The sequence below is a fragment of the Vanellus vanellus genome, assembly GCF_965231255.1.
Source record: "Vanellus vanellus genome assembly, chromosome: 1".
Classification (NCBI taxonomy): Eukaryota; Metazoa; Chordata; class Aves; order Charadriiformes; family Charadriidae; genus Vanellus; species Vanellus vanellus.
Genome location: NC_138905.1, coordinates 27779056 through 27800220, shown reverse-complemented (window position 1 = coordinate 27800220; position 21165 = coordinate 27779056). Strand labels below are relative to the sequence as shown.

The window sequence follows — 21165 nt, the reverse complement described above, 5'->3', positions numbered from 1 at the left end:
GTAATACAAAATACTGAGTAAGCACTGGCTGGTCCCTAAAAAAAACATAACTCAATAAACTGAATCTTATATATGTGCCTATTTTGAATTTATCATAGTAAATTTATCAGGAAAAAAAGGAAACATAATTACATTCCTAATTCAATATCTTATCATTACAAACTGATTTTCAAATTCTTGGACTATATTTTCCTAAAACTCACTCTCTTCTGTGTTTAGTATCCTCTATTTTCTTCCTTGGTAAAAGTTTCACAGTAAGATCTGACTGATCTGTCATAAAAAAAATAAATTCCATTAAACAGTCAGTGTTAGAAGTGTAAAACTTCTGATGTCAAATCCTTCAAGTAATATTTAATTTCCAAAAATCTTCCTGTTTGTCATCAGTAAGACCCGTAAGGTCATTCACCATATTATCAGTTACCGCAAACCCTAAAAAACTTATTCATTGCCTGCTAAGAGGGATGCCCAAAATAAAAAGTTAAAGCATTTATTACTGTAGAAATGTGATTCTCAAATTTCTTGTCCTCCCCTGCCTCTCACAGGAAAAATTGTTCAGTTACATCATCCTTAACTGTAACTGGAAACTATGTCCACCTAATATCCATATTAAGTACGTGACACCCAATGAACTGGGATTTAGGGTGGGATTCACCTCACCTTAACTTTGAAAATCCGAATCTCAAGTAATCATGTTTTCTCTTTTTATTGTTGTCCCAAAAGAAATAGGCATTTAAGTATGACAATTCACCCCATTTGACACCTAGCTTCTGGGGTAAATTATCCACTGGAATTATCTTTCTGTCTCTGTTAAATCAAGCGTGACATTAAACTAGAGAACAACCTTAGATTTAACATCTAAGTTTTAGTTCTTCAAAGATAAAAAAGAAGTATTTATCTTGCTGAAATTCTATCAGGTTACTGTAACTTGTTCACATAGTCTGACCTTAAAGCCTTTTGATGCTGCTATGTGGGCAGCAGTCCAGCCCTCTTTGTCAGCATGGTTGATGAGATCTGCAGAAATAACAGGCTTTACTCTACTGCTATAGTTGTCTTCTTTCTTCTCCAAATCAAAGTAGTTTAAATTAGGCTCTGCATCAGTCAAAGAGTTCCCATTGTTTGTCTCTCTGTAGTACATAAGGAGCTTGAGACTGTCAACATTACCAGAATCCACTGCTGCGTGAATTGGTGACCAGCCATCCTGAAAAAACAAAAGCAAAAAGCACATTTCCACTAAACACATAGTAAAATGCTTGCAGAACTTATATCAGGGATGAATCTGAATGGATGGCTCTGTTTGGAAATTAAAAAGGTAAGCAAAAGTGACATAATCTTTCGGAAAACAGAGTTGCTTCTATGTGTTTGGGGTTGAAGAAAGAGAGGGGAAAAAAATGTAGCAGAACGAAAATTTTACAGCTTTCCCCAAGGACAGTCCAACAGACAGAAACTTCAAAATTTTTAGAAGACTCTAAGTGATATAGGACTCACATGTTGTTAATTACTTGTTTCCTTATCATGTATCAAACTAATGCAATTCTAATGATGAATAATTTGTTTCATGTGGCATAAATCAATTTATAAGTCAGATATTTTTATGGTTTTAACATAATAAATTTCTCTCATTTCCAGTCTTATTTTCCAAATCCAAAATAAAGGAATAATAATAAAAAAATCTGTATAATAGAGTCACAGAATGTCTGTGAAGCTAATACTATTTGTGCTATATTTCTGGACAGCCGAAAAGCCATGTTTATTGTCCTGTTTACATCAAAGTCTTAAGACAAACTTCAGGAAAGCACCTGAAAAGGGCAATACCTAGATGTTAATTTTGAGACAGTCTTCTTCCCTTTCTTCTGCATATACATTTTTTTTTCCCTATATTCTCCCATTTGTGATATATGAGACTTTACAATACTGGCTGGCAAATTTGGGGGTGGGGCTCCCCTCCAGGACAGCAATAAAACAAAATTCCTATGTTCACTTCTCCACCATAAAAATAAGCCAAAACAGAAGCGTTCTGTTTTGCAAATCCAGTGCTGAAGAAAAGTCTGCAGCAAATTGCAGGTGGAATCTGAAATATGTAAAATAATATGGAAGTCACATAATTTAGGGGATTTTAGAGACAATACATAGCTTAAAAAAACCCTGAAGAACAAAATATTAACTTCAAATTACATGGTTTACTCCAGCTTTAAAGAAAACTTTAAACAAATATTTTAATGTAAATATTTCCTAGCTGTTAGCTGATGTTATATTCAGTACTATACAAGGTATTTTAACTTTACAAACTGTTTTAACTTACACTGGTTTTTACTGTTCGATCTGCTCCACCTTCCAACAATAGCTTAATACAATCATCATTTCCATTTTTACAGGCCAGGTACAAAGGTGTCTGTCCTCTTTCAGCAGCATGGTTAATATCAGCCTGATACATAATTAATAATTCTGCACACCTACAGCAAACAATAAGGTAGTAAAATTATCTTGTATTCAACATCCAAAACCTCTTCATAACTTATAATTTTTTTTTTTGTAAACTACTAATTTTATAGATACAGATCTACCTGTGATTTTATCTATCACATATACACAAATACAAGGTATAATTTTATGCATACACATAGATATAAAGACAGAAAATTAGGTTACTTTAAGCGCATAAATCTTAAACTACTGTAGATGCATTTTAAAACTGTGAATATAAAAAACATTTAATTTCAGAAAGCTAATAAAAACTTGATGACAGTTGCTTAAGAAAAACCTTCAGCTGAGCAAAAAAGTAACATTTCTTTCCTGACAACTGATATTTAAAATAGTTTTTAAAAGGGGAAAAAAAAAAAAAAAAGAAAGAAAGGACTAGGACTAGCTTTACATGCCAGCAAAAGGGACACTCGCCTTGGGAAATAAACTGGTTGGGACAGGAAAACAGCTATGGCACTACCTACCATTCAGATCCCTGAATAGGGGCTGCTCCAGAAGTATGGCTTGGGATGTGTTGGTAGCAGTTACTGGATTAAGGAGCACAGAAGATGAGGTGGAGGGCTGAAGAGTGATTCTCTAAGGACCAGCATTTGGATCCAAGATCCTGTACCTCCTCACAACCAAACGGCAGTAGGTCCATTTTCCTTCCTGATTCTTGAGCCATGATTGGCTCCCTTCCCCTTCCCAAACACAGCTTTTCAGCAACTCTCAAGACTTAGAAAAATCTTAATTCCAGTCTATTCCCTCTGTGGTTCAAACAAGGGCTTTAAACAAAATTTACTCCCCATCTCTCTGGCTCAATATTTATTAGTTCATAAAAATAGAAGGATATCAACAATAAAGACTCAAAGCAACTAATGCAATGCCATATAACTACTGGTTAGGAGACCATACTATAGGAACAGGATGATAAAATTTTTAAAGCAATGTAAGATATATATAAGAATATAAGCATATAAGAAATTACAGATGAATAAAACAAGTATTAAAAAAAATCTCCATTTAGTAAGTTCTTATTTAGCCAGAAAACCAATCAAGTTCACGATAAAATAATCAATTTTAGAGAAGAGTAAACCAGATAACATTAACGTGAATTACTTAGCTGCACTTTCTCAAAAATGCTAAAAAGAAGAGAAAAAATACAGATAAAAGTAATGCTCTACTTTATGAAATGTTGAACGTGTATCCTAACCGTACAGTCACAAAAGTCATCTTAAGATGGCCTCATAACAAGACATATCCATAAAGCAACTGCAGATTGAGTCACGTCTGCTATGATAAAAATATCTGTGTTGTTATTTTGCATCGGATTCAATGACTCTGGAAATGCTACATTGTCTTTCCACCTCAACGTCAGGTAAGGTCAGCCTGGCCTGGACCATGTGGGAAATGATTTTGAAAGTTTCTCCAAAAAGCATTTTCTGAATCAGTGATATTACTGAACAGCCCTAAAAAACCTACAATTTCTTTCTGACTCTGTAACTGGATCTGGAACAACAGTATTGTGCTAGTTCAGGAATAAGGTTAACTGATGTGTCACAGGGGACTGGCTAGTGAATCTGTCACAGACAAGTACTGTGTAATTGATAGTAGTTTAGTGCTGTCATTAACCCCAGTAACTTGTGCTGTAGTACAAGTAACACGGACTACGAAACACAACACTTTCAAGGGGACAGACTGTACTATTGCCCCAAATTCTGCCTATTACGGAATCTTTCTAAGCTAAAACTTTGAAGTGATCAACAAATCAAACAGCCTGAAGCATTCGTAGTCTGATATTTTTGGCTGGCCCTGTTATTATTACATGCTCACTTTTACAATTCGGTTCATGTTTAGCATCTAAAAAAATTGAAAGCAAGAAAAGTGTTTAGGGATATCATACTACGTAAGTAACTCTAAGGGAAAAAGAATATAAAGCCTGCAATATCGTAACAGAGCAGATGATGTGTAGCAAAGTGTTGTGAGGATAAGTCACAGAAATAAATAGCTTCCTATTTAAATAAAGTCTAAGATATTTATTTTAGTGAGAGAATATGAACAGTGTGTTTTCAGTTTGTCTTGTCAAGTCACATGTAATTTTTACAGATTTTATGTAAAACACTGAAACATTTAACTAGATATGTATTTCTGTTCTCAAAACACCTAGTGAGATTCTGCTACCTCTGGATTAAGACTTCCAGTAAAAGATGTCACCTAGGCAAGCCGACCACCATGGAGACAGGTATCCAGTACCTAAGGGAAGTAGCCATGATGAAGCCCTGCTTTCCTGGAGATGGCTGAACACTTGCCTGCCAATGGGAAGTAGCAAATGAATTCCTTGTTTTGCTTTGCTTGCATGCATGGCTTTTGCTTTACTTATTAAACTTGAACTCAAAAAAAAAAAAAAAAAAAAAAAAAAAAAAAGAGGAGGGTGGAGAATATACTGCTTTTGGCTGTGGTAGAGTTAATTTTCTTCATAGTAGCTCATATGGGGCTATGTTTTGGATTTGTACTGGAAACAGTGTTGATAGTACAGGGAAGTTTTAGTTATTGCTGAGCAGTGCTTACACAGAGTCAAGGCCTTTTCTGCTCTTCATACCACTTCACCAGTGAGTAGGTTGGGGGGGACACAAAAAGTTGGGATTATCAACACTGTTTCCAGCACAAATCCGAACTGTAGCCCCTTGTTAGCTACTATGAAGAAAATTAACGCTACCACAGCCAAAACCAGCACAGCTTCCCGTTAGTTGATAACCTTGAAGTCCTCTAAGAAGTGGCAAAAATCTCTGATGATCCTCATAAACTCATGGAAGACTGCAAGGAGGACAGGGATCTCACTTTTCCTCATTGTTGGATCAGGGCCTATCACAGTGTAACAACATTCAAGGACTCTGACCCTTATATGTTACTGTATTGGAGTAAAATCCTTAAAACTGAAAGATAAACAAAACCAAAGACACATAAAACAAAGGTAAAGTCTGTAATAAAGATTTCTAGCCATGCAGTTTAAGAATTTTTGCATTTGTAAAATAGTTTTATCTGGATAAGGATGTTCTGGAAAAGGTTATCTGGTGGTTGCTTCCAACTTTCAGTTCTATTTCCTATGACTCTGTGATACAGAGTAAAGCTGCAGAGTGTAAACACAACATCAGCCTTCAGCTCCTCTGATGAAGGGAGGAAAAGGGAGGAAAAAACCAAACATCTAGATTAATTGTTGTGTACTGGTTCTCAGTATAAAAAGACAACAGAATTTTCCAATCATGCTGTCATAAAATACCAGTCTTTATAAAATTAGGAGCATAAAAAATGAATTTATGGTAACTACATTTTGAAGAATGTTCTTAGAAATATTCCTTGACTCACATAATTTTCTGTGTTTCGAAGTTACTGATACAAAACACTTAAACCTTAAAAAAACCTGTTTTGTTGTTTAAAGTATTTGATCCTATATCACCCAGGAGAATACTCAGATAAATGTTCTTTTATCTCTGAATATGATATTCATAGTTATCTATGCTTCAAAAAATCGGTGCAAAAATAATTTCTTTCCTCCTTCCTCTGATAATCCTGTATTATGGCAGACAACTCAAAGAAAATCAGGAAATTCAAAGGTATGACGCCCATGTAGATCAGTATCATATTGCGGTTACTAAGAATACATGTTTAGCAACCTTAAGAGCTGCAGTTGGAAACAAAGCAAATGGAAAATATTAAAAACGGAATGGCAAATGAATATGAGTTTCAGTAGATGCTTTCAATAAACGATAGTTAAACGCATTTATACCTAAGAATGCAACAGTAATGCAATGAAAAAGGTATATAATATAATGTAAAGAGAATACAAAATTGAGTAAAAGCTGACGGGCAAAATCTTAAGACTTCACTTACTTGACATGTCCCTGAGCAACTGCTGAACACAAGGGTGTAAAGCCATTTTTATCAGCAGCATCAACTTGTGCTCCTGCAGTCAGCAGCAATCTCACACAATCTACAAATTGAGCACAAACATAGACTGATGCAACAAGAACAAGTGGTTAAAACTACCAAAGGTTAAAACTCACTCAAGGGGCAACAGCAGCCAGTGTTTTTGACTATACATCACACACCTTAGTGAAGTAGACGCTCAGGAAGTAGTTTGCAGGAGAGAGATGAAAATTAACTCCCGGGGAGTACCACCACTCTTTTGCAAAAAGGGTTAGGGTTGGGTTCTACTGGGATCCAAATACATGCCCATTGCTGGCAAGTCCCACAGTGTTATCCAATTTACCTCAAAGTGGGGAATTCAAATCATCCAGCAGCCCCTAAAGGGAGCACAGTCCCACTGGCAGTCACGTGACACATCCCATATACGTTAGCCACAGGGGAGATGCTCACAAGCTACACGTAACCCAAACAACAGGCTGGCCAGTCTTGTTTCAGGACACTTTGATGTGGGATTGCAATGACAAATAAGATAAACTGACAAACTCAAACCTCCCCAAACCATTCCCATTCATGTATTTCCAAAATGACACGGTAAAAATAGTACCAGCCTAATTCCAGCATCCTACAGCTAAATTAAGATAATTAATTACATAGCAATTAGACTGGTTCTCATCCACAAATTGGAATGTTATTTGATGCAATTAAGTTTGAAGAAAATATTTAATCTGCTCTATATTCTTGAAATTGGTTCTAGACCAAAATAAACCAAGTCTTTTGTACTTGAAACTACTACTTTGAAAATAAGCTCAGCTAGAACACCAATTATAAACTCCTGATCCGATTTCTGAGCAAGCTTAATGCACTCTGTTCCAGCACTGGGTAAGATCCTGGAGCCAAGCTTTGCTAGTGAAGCTTATCTCTAGATACCACCAACACATATTTAGAATTACTTATAAATCTGACTGATCTAAACCATTCCTAAACGTATTTAATGCTGTTACAACTGTTTCAAATATTAATACAGATGTTTTGGAGTTGATTGAATAAGTAATTTAACATTAATAAATAAGATTTTAAAACAGATTCTTTAATTATTAAATAAGTAATCTGATCTGAAATGACTGGGTTTTGGTTTTGTTTTTGTTTTTTTTTTTAAAAGTTTGTTGTCAGGATAAGCTACCAGGACTTCATCTGTAATAATTCCTTTAAGTCATAAAGAAGCTCTCAGTTCACTAACTTACCTAGTATTTCCCCTTATAATATAATACCAATTAAAGTCAAATTATATTTTCAATCACTTCATAACAGAATACTCTGCTAACAACGACATAATTTCTTTTCCTCTTTCCATTGTCAATCCCTGTTTTATATTAAACAATTAACTTGAAAATACAGATTCCTGCCTGATATCCTAAAATACTTCTGAAGTTTAGGAAGGATGTTGAAAAAAAATTTCTTCTAGTAGTTTCAAGTATTTGGCTAGAATACTGTTTGGTTTCTTCATAAAGCATATGTTAGCCATGCAAAAGCCATGAAGAACACACAGAACTAGACCACATTCCTAGAAAGGTATGGTTAACTCACAATTATTGATTGGCAGATCATTCCGGTGGTAGCTTATGTATATGAAAATACTGTTTCTGATGAAGATCGCTGAAAAGATCTGTTTATTCTCAGGGACAGGTGCAAGCACAAGGAAATACAGCTACTTTAATAAGGCATACCATGAGAGCTAGTAAGCTCTACATGACTTGTTCTGGTGGCCTATCAAATAAAAGAGCAATAATCTCCAAGAAGCCTGGATCCTCTGGATGGACTTTTGATTGGGATTTGGAGAAGGGTAATTTGGGTCAGTCCAGGCTCATTAATGCCGGTTCATTGCTGTCTGCCACTGAAGTAATCAGCAGTAGAGGTGACTGGGAGGAAGGGCAGGCACAAGACAGACATCGATGTTATCACTCATTTAAAGGTTTTGGTCAAAGCAAAAGCAAAACATGGAAGCGTATCAGCACAAACACCTGGAGACTTTACTGCTCTCCACCACAGCTGGGTAGTTAGATCTTCCAGAGTGCTGGGAAACACCATGCAGATACATCCAGTGGCTCGGCAGAGCTGACTCCATGTAGCTGTATGTCTCTGCACCTCACTCCCTTCTACTTCCCACATCATTCCAGTTTTTCCTATCAATCAGGGTGCCACAGCCTCCAAGTACTCAGGATAGAAGAGAATCGATTATACCATAAATGCATATGATTAGCAAGTAGGTGACTCCAAAAGATATTATTATGATTATTCTCTTCACGTCTCGGTTTCCGGAACTCTTATTATTCCATTTTCTCTTTCTCAACCACCTCACGTGTGGCAGAGAACGGTCAGGATTGGCAATGCAATACAGATACACAGATGTATTAGCTAAGTGAACTACTGTACATGTTATCAAGTGCATAATAGACTGAAGCAGCTCCTGCTTTGTTAATGGATCAAACCAAGATGGCCTGACAAAACAATCTGTTCAGCTATCCCAATACAGTGGTTAAATCATCAAATAAACAGTTTCCTCGTGCCCATTCAAACACAAAAAAAGTATTTAGCGTATATTTTTAGGGTGAAGTTCTCCCTCTTAGACCTGCAGAATCGGGGACAGTATGTGCAGGAAACAAAGCAGCTCCTATGAGCTTCATGTGCTGCAAAACCCCTCAGCTGCAGCTCTCAAAAGGCAACTGTTTACGAACAGGAAGGCTACACATTTTGCAGATAGGACAGATTAGGAAAGAATATTTGAGTGCTCTCTTTTCTTGCCTAACTCAATTTTCTCTACAGGCTGGGCTGAGAGCACGTAACAGCTGATGCCACCATGCTGGTTGCAGCGTGTTCTACCTTTCTCTAGTTATCTACACATCTCTCTCTTATTTCTTCACTGAAAATCTGAAATCATTCACTTTCCGCTCTTCCCAGACTCTCTACAACACAGTGTTTAGTTCTGAAGGGACGTACTCACTATGCTGGCTCTTAACAAGTCTAGAGCTACTCTGTTCTCCTGGCCAACCATTTCCCAGGAGAAACGGGAAAATCTGGTTAGTTGACTTAGAAGAAACAAAGGGTCCTGGAAATCTCTAAATCTACCAAGTCACTAACTCCTGGTTGAAAGTATTTTCAGTAAATTAAATCGTGGTGTGATCACCCACTGGGGTAAGCTTATGTGTTAAGTCTTACAGATGGACTCAAAGATCTTAAAGGTATTTTCCAACCTAAATGATTCTACGATGCTAAAAAAACAGCCAAAAGACAGCAACTTACCATTGACAATCCTACTCAATGCAATGAAAAAATGTGTACAATAAATACTTTATCCTCCTTAAAATCAGTGTCATTTCTTTCCACCTGGTTAGTTAAAAAAAGCTATTTAAAAAGACTTTTTAAAATAAGAGATTCATTCTTATACTTCCTTTCTTAGGCCTAAGTATTTTTACATAAATTTGTTTTTAAAAGTTTCTACTTTGAAGAGCTGCATCTATCCATGCACTTGGGAACAAACTGCAAGTAACAAAGAAAGGATTACATATTAAAGTTAAGCACAAAAACCTTTCTCCAAAAATATTATAAATCTACTACACTCAATTTTCATATAATTTATTAAGGAGACATCAATACTGCTGCTGTGTGATTCTCTCATCCAGATTTCGTACTATCCATTTAGTCACTAAAATGGGATGATTTGTACAACAAAGTGGTTTTCACATTCTGTCAATTATAAATAGAAGTGCAATACTAAAACATTGGTAATATATTTTTTATCTTTAAAACTAAAAGATATAAACAATTACAGGATGCATATACACGTTTGTTTTTATTACTGTGTTTTCGTACTTCTGCCAAGCGTCTCTCTTATTTGAAATTTTGACAATAAAACAAGAAACCAAATTGCCTTTGCTGTCAGTAAAAGCTGCTCAGTAATTGTAACTGAAAATCAGGGCATTCACTTTGAAACATTTTAGGAATACAAAATGAGTAAAGGAGAACTAGGTCAATTACGATCTTCCACAAACACCAGCAATGATAAATGGACATAAGCCTAGAACAATCCACAGAACATCCATTCAGTGAGAGGGGAAAAAGAAATCCCCACAATAGAATAAACTTGGAGTCTTAATACTGAAGATAAAAAGTTGAAAAAAGAAAAAGGAAAAAAAAGAAAAAAGAGAAAAAAAGAAAAAAATAAAAAGAAAAGAAAAGAAAAGTGCCAAAGGAAGAAAATAAAATAGAGGACTTTTCTAATATTTTAAGGGTCTTGGCAACAGCAAAGAATCTGTCAGATGAAAAGGCCCAGATGTTCCTATGAAGTAAACCTTAGCACCTAGCACGCAAAGACAAAATATACCATTCCAAACAAAGGGAAAATTCCTCCTATCCTGATGCTCGATAGCAAAATTAACCCTGAATGTTTCAGAAAAAAATGCACACTATCTCCCTAGCTACGGATTTTAGATCCTAACTTCACTTTGATTTTAAAATACTTGAGAATAATGGAATAGTCTCACTAAATACTATTTTGACCACTGGATGGGGTTTTCTAACTGTGTCACTGACAAATATATCGTTAAATAAAATCACAAAGTACTCTTGAAAGCAGTGGCTTTAAAGGCACTATGTTCCACCTTTTACTGTGAAACAAAATCTTGACTTTACTGAAGATAACTGGAATTTTTGTCATTGGTATTGGTGGATTTCATCTTTAGTATCCAAAACAGCATAATGATATTATTTGCAATATAAGAATCTAGGACATTTTTACAGCAGAAAAAAACTACAGTAACATACCGGAATTTTAAAGGAAGCTGCTGTTCATGAACAGTATGAAAATTATCATTTAGAATTTGTATTCATGAAATTCCTATCTGTTACTAATATATTTGCCTCCTTTTATAAACATATTCATAAAATATGAAGACTAACTGTTGAAAGGTTTGGCGATGTTACCTCCTCGAGACTGAAGGTTGGGGTTGTGGGGAAAAAAAAAAAGAAAAATGTTAACTATCTCAATAGAGCCTAGAGAACAAACTAAGGCTATTTCATCGAGCTGAAAAATATAGACAGTTCATTTTATTTCCCAAGTAACACACTATTCTGAAACCATCTTCCATCATTTCCACTGCTGCTGCAGAAGATCAAAACACTGGTGATGACCTATTCTTTCCTGCTTACTCCCTGTAGAGGAAAGTTCTTTCTTTCAAGTTGCCTTTGCTACAAAAGATTTTTAGTTTGTCATAGATCACGGGGTGATGATATCTGGTGGCTTTTTATAGGAAGGGAGTGGAGAATTAGAATGGATGTTCCCGCAGAATGTTACATAAGCAGGAATGCTTTCTGTATTCCAAAATTCTGTCTCCCGAAGTATTGCTTATATATAGGTTATACTATGACTTTTATCATATAATCTATATATCTCAGTTCCAATTTCACAATTTTAAAAAACATGCATTTGTCCTAATTTAGTATATAAAGCTTATGAAATGAGCTGCCACTATTTCACTTGAATGCTGTAACAAAACTTAGAATCAGTTACCTGTATGTCCGTTTGTAGCAGCAGAATACAAGGCAGAATAGCCATCTTCACAAGAGTAATTAATGTCCAGTCCTTCTTCATTAAGCAGCATTGATAATAAAGTGACATTTCCCTGGGCAGCAGCTTGGTGAAGAAGGGTGGGCCTGCCACCCAGGGGGACAGGACCACCACTTGTTAACAAAGGGGTTAGGGAGGAAGACCAGCCTGTGAGTTAAAGCAACAGAAGTGAGATGGAAGACACATAAATAAAGCTCTGCATTTTCTGTGTTCTTTTAAAAATTAAAAAGGATCTTCAAAATGACAGGATTCGTTAGTTTAGACAAGTTTTGTGATGATGCTTTCTCTACAAATCAGAAGGTATTCTGAAGAATAAAAACTGCGTACACGGATGACAGTTGTTAATGCAAACGAACAGGACTTCATTACAAAAGGTTAACATGAAACTTACTATGAACTGTAGTGGCAGCTGGACGTCTCAAAAAAATTATATTATTAAAATTCAGAAAGTACTGAAAGTTTTATACAAGTTTTAATTTAAATGCTAATGTGCTGGGGAAGTTTTTTAAAGTATCTAAAGAAAGGCTTCCAAAACAAAATACTTATTTTCTTACGAAATGTCATCCTCCTTTACAGTCTAAGTGCAAACTTGAGTATTTATCTCACCTGCAGTTAACACAGATAAATCGCACGAGAGCCCTTAATAACTGTAGGTGCCTTTCAATAAGTTTGCAAAAAAATGTAGACATAATTTACACAAATAATACAGAAATAAATATATTTATTATTGAACTGTACCCTAATGTAGTGTTCCTTTTACTCAGCAATACTTAAACCATATATTATAAAATGCTCCAGTGTAAATGAATAACAGGTATACAAAATTTACGAGTGAAAACTTTCAGGTCACCTCATTAAAAAATAATATTTGATTCAAAGCTTTGAAAGCTTAGGAGCTATCTTGGTTAAATCTTCTGTTCATTACTTATCAGCTTTAGTAGGGAGTTTGTTAAGAATATGAAGTTTGCGGCATAAAGCATAGAAAATTTTGTGCATTCTTCCTTGATCAAGGACTGCAAGAGAAAACAGGAGAAAAAAATTTTTTTTCTTATTTTCACTGTTACCTGTAGAAAATCTGCATTATATTTGTCACTTTGTATTCTGTAGCCCCACATAAGCTATTGTATGAAGCTGAAATTTGACAATACAAAGTAAGTTTACACAGCTTTTACTGTGGTTCTGCAACACCCAAGACTGAAGAGGAGCTGCAGGGCATTACCTCCAGCTCCATCAAGCTGATGAAGTGCTATCCAACCTCCAATACCTAGAACCAGAAAAAGCACATGGCAGTAGCTCTCCCATGCTAGGATGATCTGCTATGCATTTTGGAAAACCAAAATTCAATATAGAAGTTCCCGATAGAATTTTATAGAAGCAATAGATGTGGGAACCTTGCAAGATCTGGACAAATTTTAATTAAGGTCCAGACTTACACAAGGATCCATTATCCGGGCAGCCACAATGAAGAACACATAGTTTAATCCCAGTTCAAAACAACAACAACAAAAATGCTTGAAGTATTTTCATATTTGTTTCTAAAGTAATCTAAATCTGTCATTTCAAATTAAGTTTACTAGTTTAGTATGTAAAGGAAACGTATTTGCAGTATTTTCATGTTAGCTTATTATTCAACTTATTTATTTGATATTGACTGGAAGAAGTCATCACTACAGCTATGAAGTATCTTACAAATCCAACTTTAAACTGATGATAAACTTCAAAGTTAAATCCATCTATTTTCATATAACTTCAATTTTGAAGCTGCCTTCTGACTACTAATATTTTTACTATTTTTTTTCTCAAAAAATTTTAATCAGAGGATTTTTGAGGGTTTTCTGAAGTTTGCAAAAAAAAAAAAAAGCAATATACAAAGTAAACTGCATCCTTTAAGTGGTAAAAAAATATTTGTTTCCATTTCCAATATTGGAGAACAGTTAACTCTTACAAAATCCCCAAAGGTCTGAAGAATAACTTTTGTTCTTCCTTTCCATTATAAAAGTGTTTTTATTTTTCCAACTTTTTGTTATTCTTTGAAACTAACAGTGCTTAAGCTGTTGCTGTATACATCAATGTTTTTAAAATCATACCTGTGTAGTTTTTACTGTCTTGCCATGGTACTTAACTGATAGTGGACATTGCTCGGGTGGCACTCCAGATGCTAACGTTCTTTGTCCAAGTTATGCTGGAATTATTTGGGGAAATTTGGGAAGCCTGACACTAAGCTTTAAGCATGAAGTTCACTTTGCCAAGCAGTTTTGTAATATGAATAGTATTTCTGGGTTCCGTTCCTTATTGAAAATAGTGCAAGTTTTTTGTTATTTTTTTTAAAGCATCATTAAAAGAAATGCCAAATAAAAGGAAATTCTTTTTGTGCCTTATGTCATATCTAAACTTTATTTCAACTCCTTGAAATTAAAAATATGTTGTTCTAATTCAGTGATGAAATTCATTATTTTAGGGTATCATTAGATGAAAACCTTCTACTGAAAAAGATACAAAAACCAGGTAATAACATAAACATAACTTTAGCTTCTCCTATCAATGTAAAGCAATATGATAAAGCTAAATTCATCCAACAAAACACACTAATGTTAGAAAATACCAATAAATTAGGTACACCATTACAGATGCAAAAAGTTAGGAAATGTGAAGCATCTGTGAAAGCTTGTAGGACATGCAGTGATGAAGGGCAGAGGGATAGACAAAAACAGCTTCTGGCATCAGCTTCAGAATGTGAGATGGTTAATTTCAGAGCCCAGATCAGTCTCTCACCCCCCACTTTTATCTTTGAAGCCAATTGTATAGAGAGAATAAATCAATCATTATAGAAATGAGCAAAATAAAAACCATAGTTCATTGAAGAGTGACATAAAAAGCGCAAAACCAAGAAGAAAGTGAAAGCAGAAATCCCAGGGGTATGAAAATCCAACTGCCTACTTTTGTTTCCATTTCGAAGTCTTACAGCCATTGAAATGTAGAAGTCCAAACAGAGCAGAAGCATTCTGGCACCAGTTCAAAGGCTGCTGAAGTTAATGAAAGCACTGTTGCAGATTTTGAATCAGGCCATAAATGTTCATTGTAATTTCTCTACGTGCAGTCTGTTCAACATTAATGACAGAAGACGGTGTCTTTTCCTACCAGGGATGAAAAGAGCAACATGCAGCACAATGCTCCGTCTCTAAAAGAAGGTATCGTCACCTTAATTTAGCAGAACGTGTAACTGAAACAATCAGTGCTCTTAATAGTTGCTCTTTTCAGAACCAAGACACTCCCCTACAGAAAAGCAGGCTGTTCCTATGTTCTTAAAGCGATCTAAGCTAACTAGGAAACTGTTTTAAAATTAATAAAGAGAATACTTTAGTGATTAGGCTATTATCAATTCTTCTGACTCCACAGTAATAAGAAAGAAACATGACTTTATTGACAAACAAAAAATATAAAAATAGAGAATCATTTCAATGGCTTTAATACACTAATTTGCAATGCTGTTAAAAATATTAACAAATTCTGATTGAAGCTCAATACTTGCTATACAATAAAATATGAATAAGATTTCACCATGCTCTGCTTTAACTGAAAGTAAAATTGAAATTCTAAACATTTTCTAAAAAAAGTAAATAAAACAGATTAAAATCAACCAGAACCTTAATAAAACAAACTGAATCTGTGCCTAGACGGCATGAAAATGCAGATATGGGAAGGAGGTTTCAGTAGTATTTGTAGTTTGTTAGATGTTGTTAACCTCAACAAAAGTCATACTTAAAAAAGAAAATGAAAAAAGAAAGTGAATAAGTGACAAATTCAGGCATTACTGACCATGTTATCTTACTGAAAACAGGGTTATTAAATTTGGTTTATCTTTTATTTTCTAAGACAAAGTCTATTTCCATATATATGTATAAAATCTATTTCTTTTTTGTTCTCAGTATAAAATTTGGAAGGAAAGGTCTTTCCATACTTGCATAACATCTGTTGCTCAAAGTTTTTTTAGTTATGCAGTTTTCCAGAACACTTGGCCAAAATAGATAAGGTTCTTTTTTTCAAAAAATAAGATAAATAAAACGGGATTGGAGAATAAGTGCAATAAAATATAAGCATTAGTTTGGGCAAAAGACAAAGTAGCTTCTGAATATTTACCTGACTATTTCAGATAGTTATTTAAGTTCTTTGAGCCTGTTTGTAGTCAGTACAGGAAAGGTATTAAAATAACATCTCAGTATTAATACAACAAAAGAGCAGACCACTAACTAGAGTTCAAGCAATCTTGTTTTGCAGAGTTCAGATTATGGGGTATGTTTCCCATTTGCAACTGCAGAAATTCACAAAAATCCATGCCACTTACAAAGTACTAACAGTGATAAATGTTCAGAGCAAGGATTATAAGGGAACTAAATGAACCCAAATGTTTCCATCCCTTCAAAAATCAAGTGAACAGAGTGTAAATGAAGAAAGGCACTCTGAACACATAAACCAGCATAATTTAAAAACAAAACAAAACAAAAAACAACAACAACAAAACAAAAACTGTTTGTCAAAAATCCTATATTTGAGAATAGCCTCTGAGAACTATCACAAATTTCATAAGAAACCTAAATTTACTATTTGGTGGAGGAGTCCTATTTAAAAGGCAGATTGTTTTGCTGAGAAAAAATGTTCATACTTCAAAGCACAAACTAAAGCAATAACAGTACATGGAGTTATGAAGCCAAGTAGTGGTAATTTTGTTTTTATGATAGAAGATTTATTTTTTTAAAGAATAATAAAAAACTGCCTTAAATGATTACCAAATACCATCCAGTTAATATAAGACTAATTGAAATATTCAGCCTAATTCATGTTAATAGAATTTGTGGAAGACAGCCTCTTGCCTACAAAACCTATTCACTTTGAAGCTGATTTTACCAATAATTTGTTGTATGTTAATAAAATCTTGGATTTACTTTTTTAAATGAAGTTTTAGTACCATTATAGAGCCTAATAGCACCTGAAGGCAAATGAAGTTTGAAGAATATCTGGAATACTGGGAGACTAATGACTTGAGATGGCAATCAGACTCAGCTAGGAATAAGAATTTAAGAGGAAAATTCAGGACATCCATATGAAAACCAGCAAACTAAGAGGCAGCCATCAAATCCCACAGTTGTTAATGCCAATATCTGTTGAAGTAAACCTGCAAGATGCCATACACAAGTATTAACAAAGCCTACAGCTAAAACCAGAACTATAGAAAAATGGAAATAAAAATGAAACATATTCTACTGGTATGACGTGATATATTTGAAACTGTACTGTTATCCAGGCAATTAAATACCTTAAGTGCAACCATCTAATGCTATAGGAGAATACAGTAACCTCAGCTATGCCCTATTTTCTAAAAGACTCACAAAGCACTGAAATGCATACTCCATGGAAGACCACCAGCAGAGGTAATTTTCAAAACTTTATTTCAGACTGAGAAAGCATTTTGAAGTCCAAAATAATAGCATTCACCAAAAAAAAAACCCCAAACCCAAAACCGCCCCCCCCCTAAAAAAAAAAACAAACCAAAAAAAGGAGCAAAGGAGTTTCTGTAATATACCATAATCTGTAGCCCATTTAAACATTAGTTCTCTTTGCCTTCAAAAAAAGCCTTCAATTTGGAGACCTCTTTGAGGAAGCAAACTAATTTATAACATTACTAAATCAGCAAAAGAATTCCCATACCCCTGGAACGTGGAAAAAATATAAATGAAAATTTCAGCTTTTAGAAAGTAAAAAAGAGAAAGGTGTAAAAAGATAAATAAAGCAAACAAGAGATGTATAGGAAAACCAAAACATTATTTTAGAGGGAGACAGTTTGTAGCATATCAATCCCTTTACCTGATGCTGTTACCAGGAGGCTGTCTGAATCACATGGTCTACAGGATGAAGCACTAACAGGGTTTATGGAGGAGCTACAGGCAATGGTGGTGGGAATGACAAAGGAATTTTCTGAACATGCAGGTTGGTTCAGTCCAGGGAAGTGGGAAGGCCAGGCACCCACCTGAGATGAGGCTATGGCTGGTATGGCACAGCCTGCAGGTGCCACAGATAAATCTATAGCAGGTTTTGGTGGCAGCTGAGGTGAGGACTTAGAAATAATTTCCTCATTTATTACCCTGATTCCTTGTGGTGAACTTGAAAGAGGTGAGGTCACTGTTTTGCTGTCAGTTTTTGCACTTGTGTTTGGGGATCGACTACTATCCATTAAAACTTTAAGCTGTGGGTGTGGTGGAGAAGGGGTTTGCGAAAGCCCTGGTTTTTTAGGAGGAATAGGTGGAGGATTTCCTCTGTCAATTCTTGATACACTGGGGGTCTTTAAACTTGTTCTACCGACTGGGGGGTAAGTGCCAACTTCCATTGAATGCGACGACGCCGGCCGCGACGGAGCGCTGCTCTGAGGGCTTGTAAATCTCGAAAGGACTTGGGTAACGGTATTCCGAGCTACCTGTTTGGCAACTAGGTTGTCACGACTAGTAGGGGATACATCCCTTGAGGGAGGGCTTTGGGTTGTGTTTCCATTTTGGTCTTGATCATTCGCGTTCGCTTGAAATCTAAATCTAGCGGCTTGGACTCGTGGATTTAGGCCTGGATGCCCAGTAGTGTTGGCAGATGGTGAATGCAAACTGTGCATAGACGAAGTGAGTGAGGAGTTCTGAGCTGTGGCAGTCGGTGCTGTAGAGGTGCAAAGGGAAGTGCTATTTGAAAAAGGGGAATTGCTACTTGGTAAATCGGGTGATGAGCCCGTACTTGGTCCATTTTCCTCAATTCTGTTTTGATTCTGTGTAAGAACAGGAGTTGCGGGAGGGACAAGTTCACTGGATGAAGATTGCCTATCAATGACAGGCTTCACAAATGCTGCACTGGTGCACACATTCATTTTTGTATTGCCAGACACTAGTGGGTTCACTGTAGAAGGCTTTACAGACACAGTCAGAGGTAACTTCTTAACATTTTCTATGCTACTGTCCATCACTACAGTATCTGTTTGGCAGGCAACAGTTCTTGAACTTGGCTCTTCTGTTTCAACAGAAACAGAGACAAGACACCTATCTTTAGTTTTATCTTTATTTTTAAGAGAAAGATTAGCTTTACTTTCATTCTCCTTTTTTAATTGCTCAATCATTTTGATCATTTTATCTCTCTCTTCTCTGAGGTCACTGGTGTGCGCTTCCTCTCTATGAAGTTTGGCACGCAGCTGCTCTCTCTCTGTGTCAAACTCAGACAGCTGCTTTTCCATTTGAGCTTCCATTTGTGTACTCCTTTGTTTCTCAGCTGCAAGAGACTCCTCCAATTCAGTAGCCTTTTTCTTTTCCTCTTCAAATTTTGACATCACTTCTTCCAGTTTCTGGGCTTCCTCTACAATTCGGCCAGACAACTGCTTACACTCTTTCACTAGCATCAGTACTACATGCTTATTCTTTCCACGTTCTTCTTCAAGACGAGCGGATAGCTTTTTGTGCTCCAGCTCAAGATTCTGTAACTGAGATTTTTCCATTTCCAACTGTAAGAAAGCATAAAGAAAAATTCTCATTAACAAGATGGAGACTTTCCAAATAACCTAGTATTAACCTAACATTGATATTTTAACCTTTGAGAGAATGCCTAAAATGAACCTGTCTGCCCCACGAAAGCAATTTGTGATAGCTAACACACGTGCCTAGAATATTCTACAAGCAAAAGAAGGAGATAGGCATCTCTGAAAAGCAATTCAGAAACTAAGTAAGCCCATCTACTTTCCTCCATTGACAACACAGAGACTCCCCAAAGTGATTAAATGTTTGCGATTCCTGAGTGAAGCCTACCTGTTCTCCAGAAATTGGACATAAGACATCACAGAAAGTTCTCTTCTCAGTAAAGGAACCAAACACAAGCAAGAGATGGGGTTTGCAAAAGAACTTTGAGCTCAGAAATTAATCACAACCACAGAATCATAGAATCATCTAGGTTGGAAGGGACCTTTAAGATCATCAAGTCCAACCATTAACCTAGCGCTGCCAAAACCACCACTAAACCATGTCCCTAAAGCCCCACATCTACCTGTCTTTCAAATACCTCCAGGGATGGTGATTCCACTGCTTCCCTGGGCAGCCTGTTCCAATGCTTAAAAACTCTTTTAGTAAAGAAATTTTTGCTAAGATCCAATCTAAACCTCCCCTGGAGCAACTTGAGGTCATTTCCTCTTGTCCTATTGCTTGTTACTTGGGAGAAGAGGCTGACCCCCACCTCGCTACAACCTCCTGTCAGGTAGTTGTGGAGAGCAATAAGGTGTTCCCTCAGCCTCCTTTTCTCTCCAGGCTAAACAAACCCAATTTCCTTAGCTGCTCCTCATGAGACTTGTGCTCGAGACCCTTCACCAGCTTCATTGCCCTTCTCTGGACACGCTCCAACACCTCAATGTCTTTCTGTATTGAGGGGCCCAAAACTGAATACAGTACTCGAGGTGGGGCCTCACCAGTGCCAAGTACAGGGGGACAATCACTTCCCTAGTCCTGCTGGCCACACTATTCCTGATACAGGCCAGGATGTTATTGGCCTTCTTGGCGACCTGGGCACACTACTGGCTCATATTCACCTGGCTGTCCACCAACACCCCCAGTTTTTTTTCCAGAGGGCAGCTTTCCAGCCTCTCTTCCCCAAGCCTGTAGCACTGCATGGGGTTGTTGTGACCCAAGAGCAGGACCCGGCACTTGGCCTTGTTGAACCTCATACCATTGACCTCAGCTCATTGATCCAGCCTGTACAAGGTTTAGGTTTTATGTCTTTCTCAAACTAAGGGAGATTAAGGTTGAAATACACAGTCCATAATACCCATAATAGCTGTCTTATTTATAAATGTTAGAACAAGATACAAGACATTAATTTTTGAGGTGCACTTTTTGTCACAGACGCAAACGTTTTCCTCTACTTACTAATAGCAGAAGGTCTGACTGACATTGGTGATGTATAAGTTTATGTTATAAGATAGAATCAAAAAACTACCTACTACCTGCAGATAATGAATAAGAATAATTTTTCCCCTCATTCATATAGTCATTGCCTCTAATGCATCTTGCCTGCTGATTATGCTTTTATTCAAACATCCTGTTATAGAAAAGAACTGTAAAAATGTTAACGCACCGTTGTATAAAATACCTATGAGTAAT

At 36.1% G+C, this 21165-nt stretch overlaps 1 protein-coding gene across 1 annotated transcript in view; it reads right to left on the bottom strand.

Annotated features, from left to right (window-relative positions):
• Positions 1 to 21165, bottom strand: part of CTTNBP2 (cortactin binding protein 2) — a 90375-nt gene that overhangs the window by 28749 nt on the left and 40461 nt on the right. The window contains exons 4-8 of the mRNA XM_082493267.1: positions 17861 to 19523; positions 11945 to 12148; positions 6346 to 6445; positions 2300 to 2450; positions 944 to 1198 (exon numbers count right to left, since the gene is read on the bottom strand). Coding sequence (XP_082349393.1) covers positions 944 to 1198; positions 2300 to 2450; positions 6346 to 6445; positions 11945 to 12148; positions 17861 to 19523 — 2373 coding nt within the window. The remainder of the gene's footprint in view (positions 1 to 943; positions 1199 to 2299; positions 2451 to 6345; positions 6446 to 11944; positions 12149 to 17860; positions 19524 to 21165) is intronic.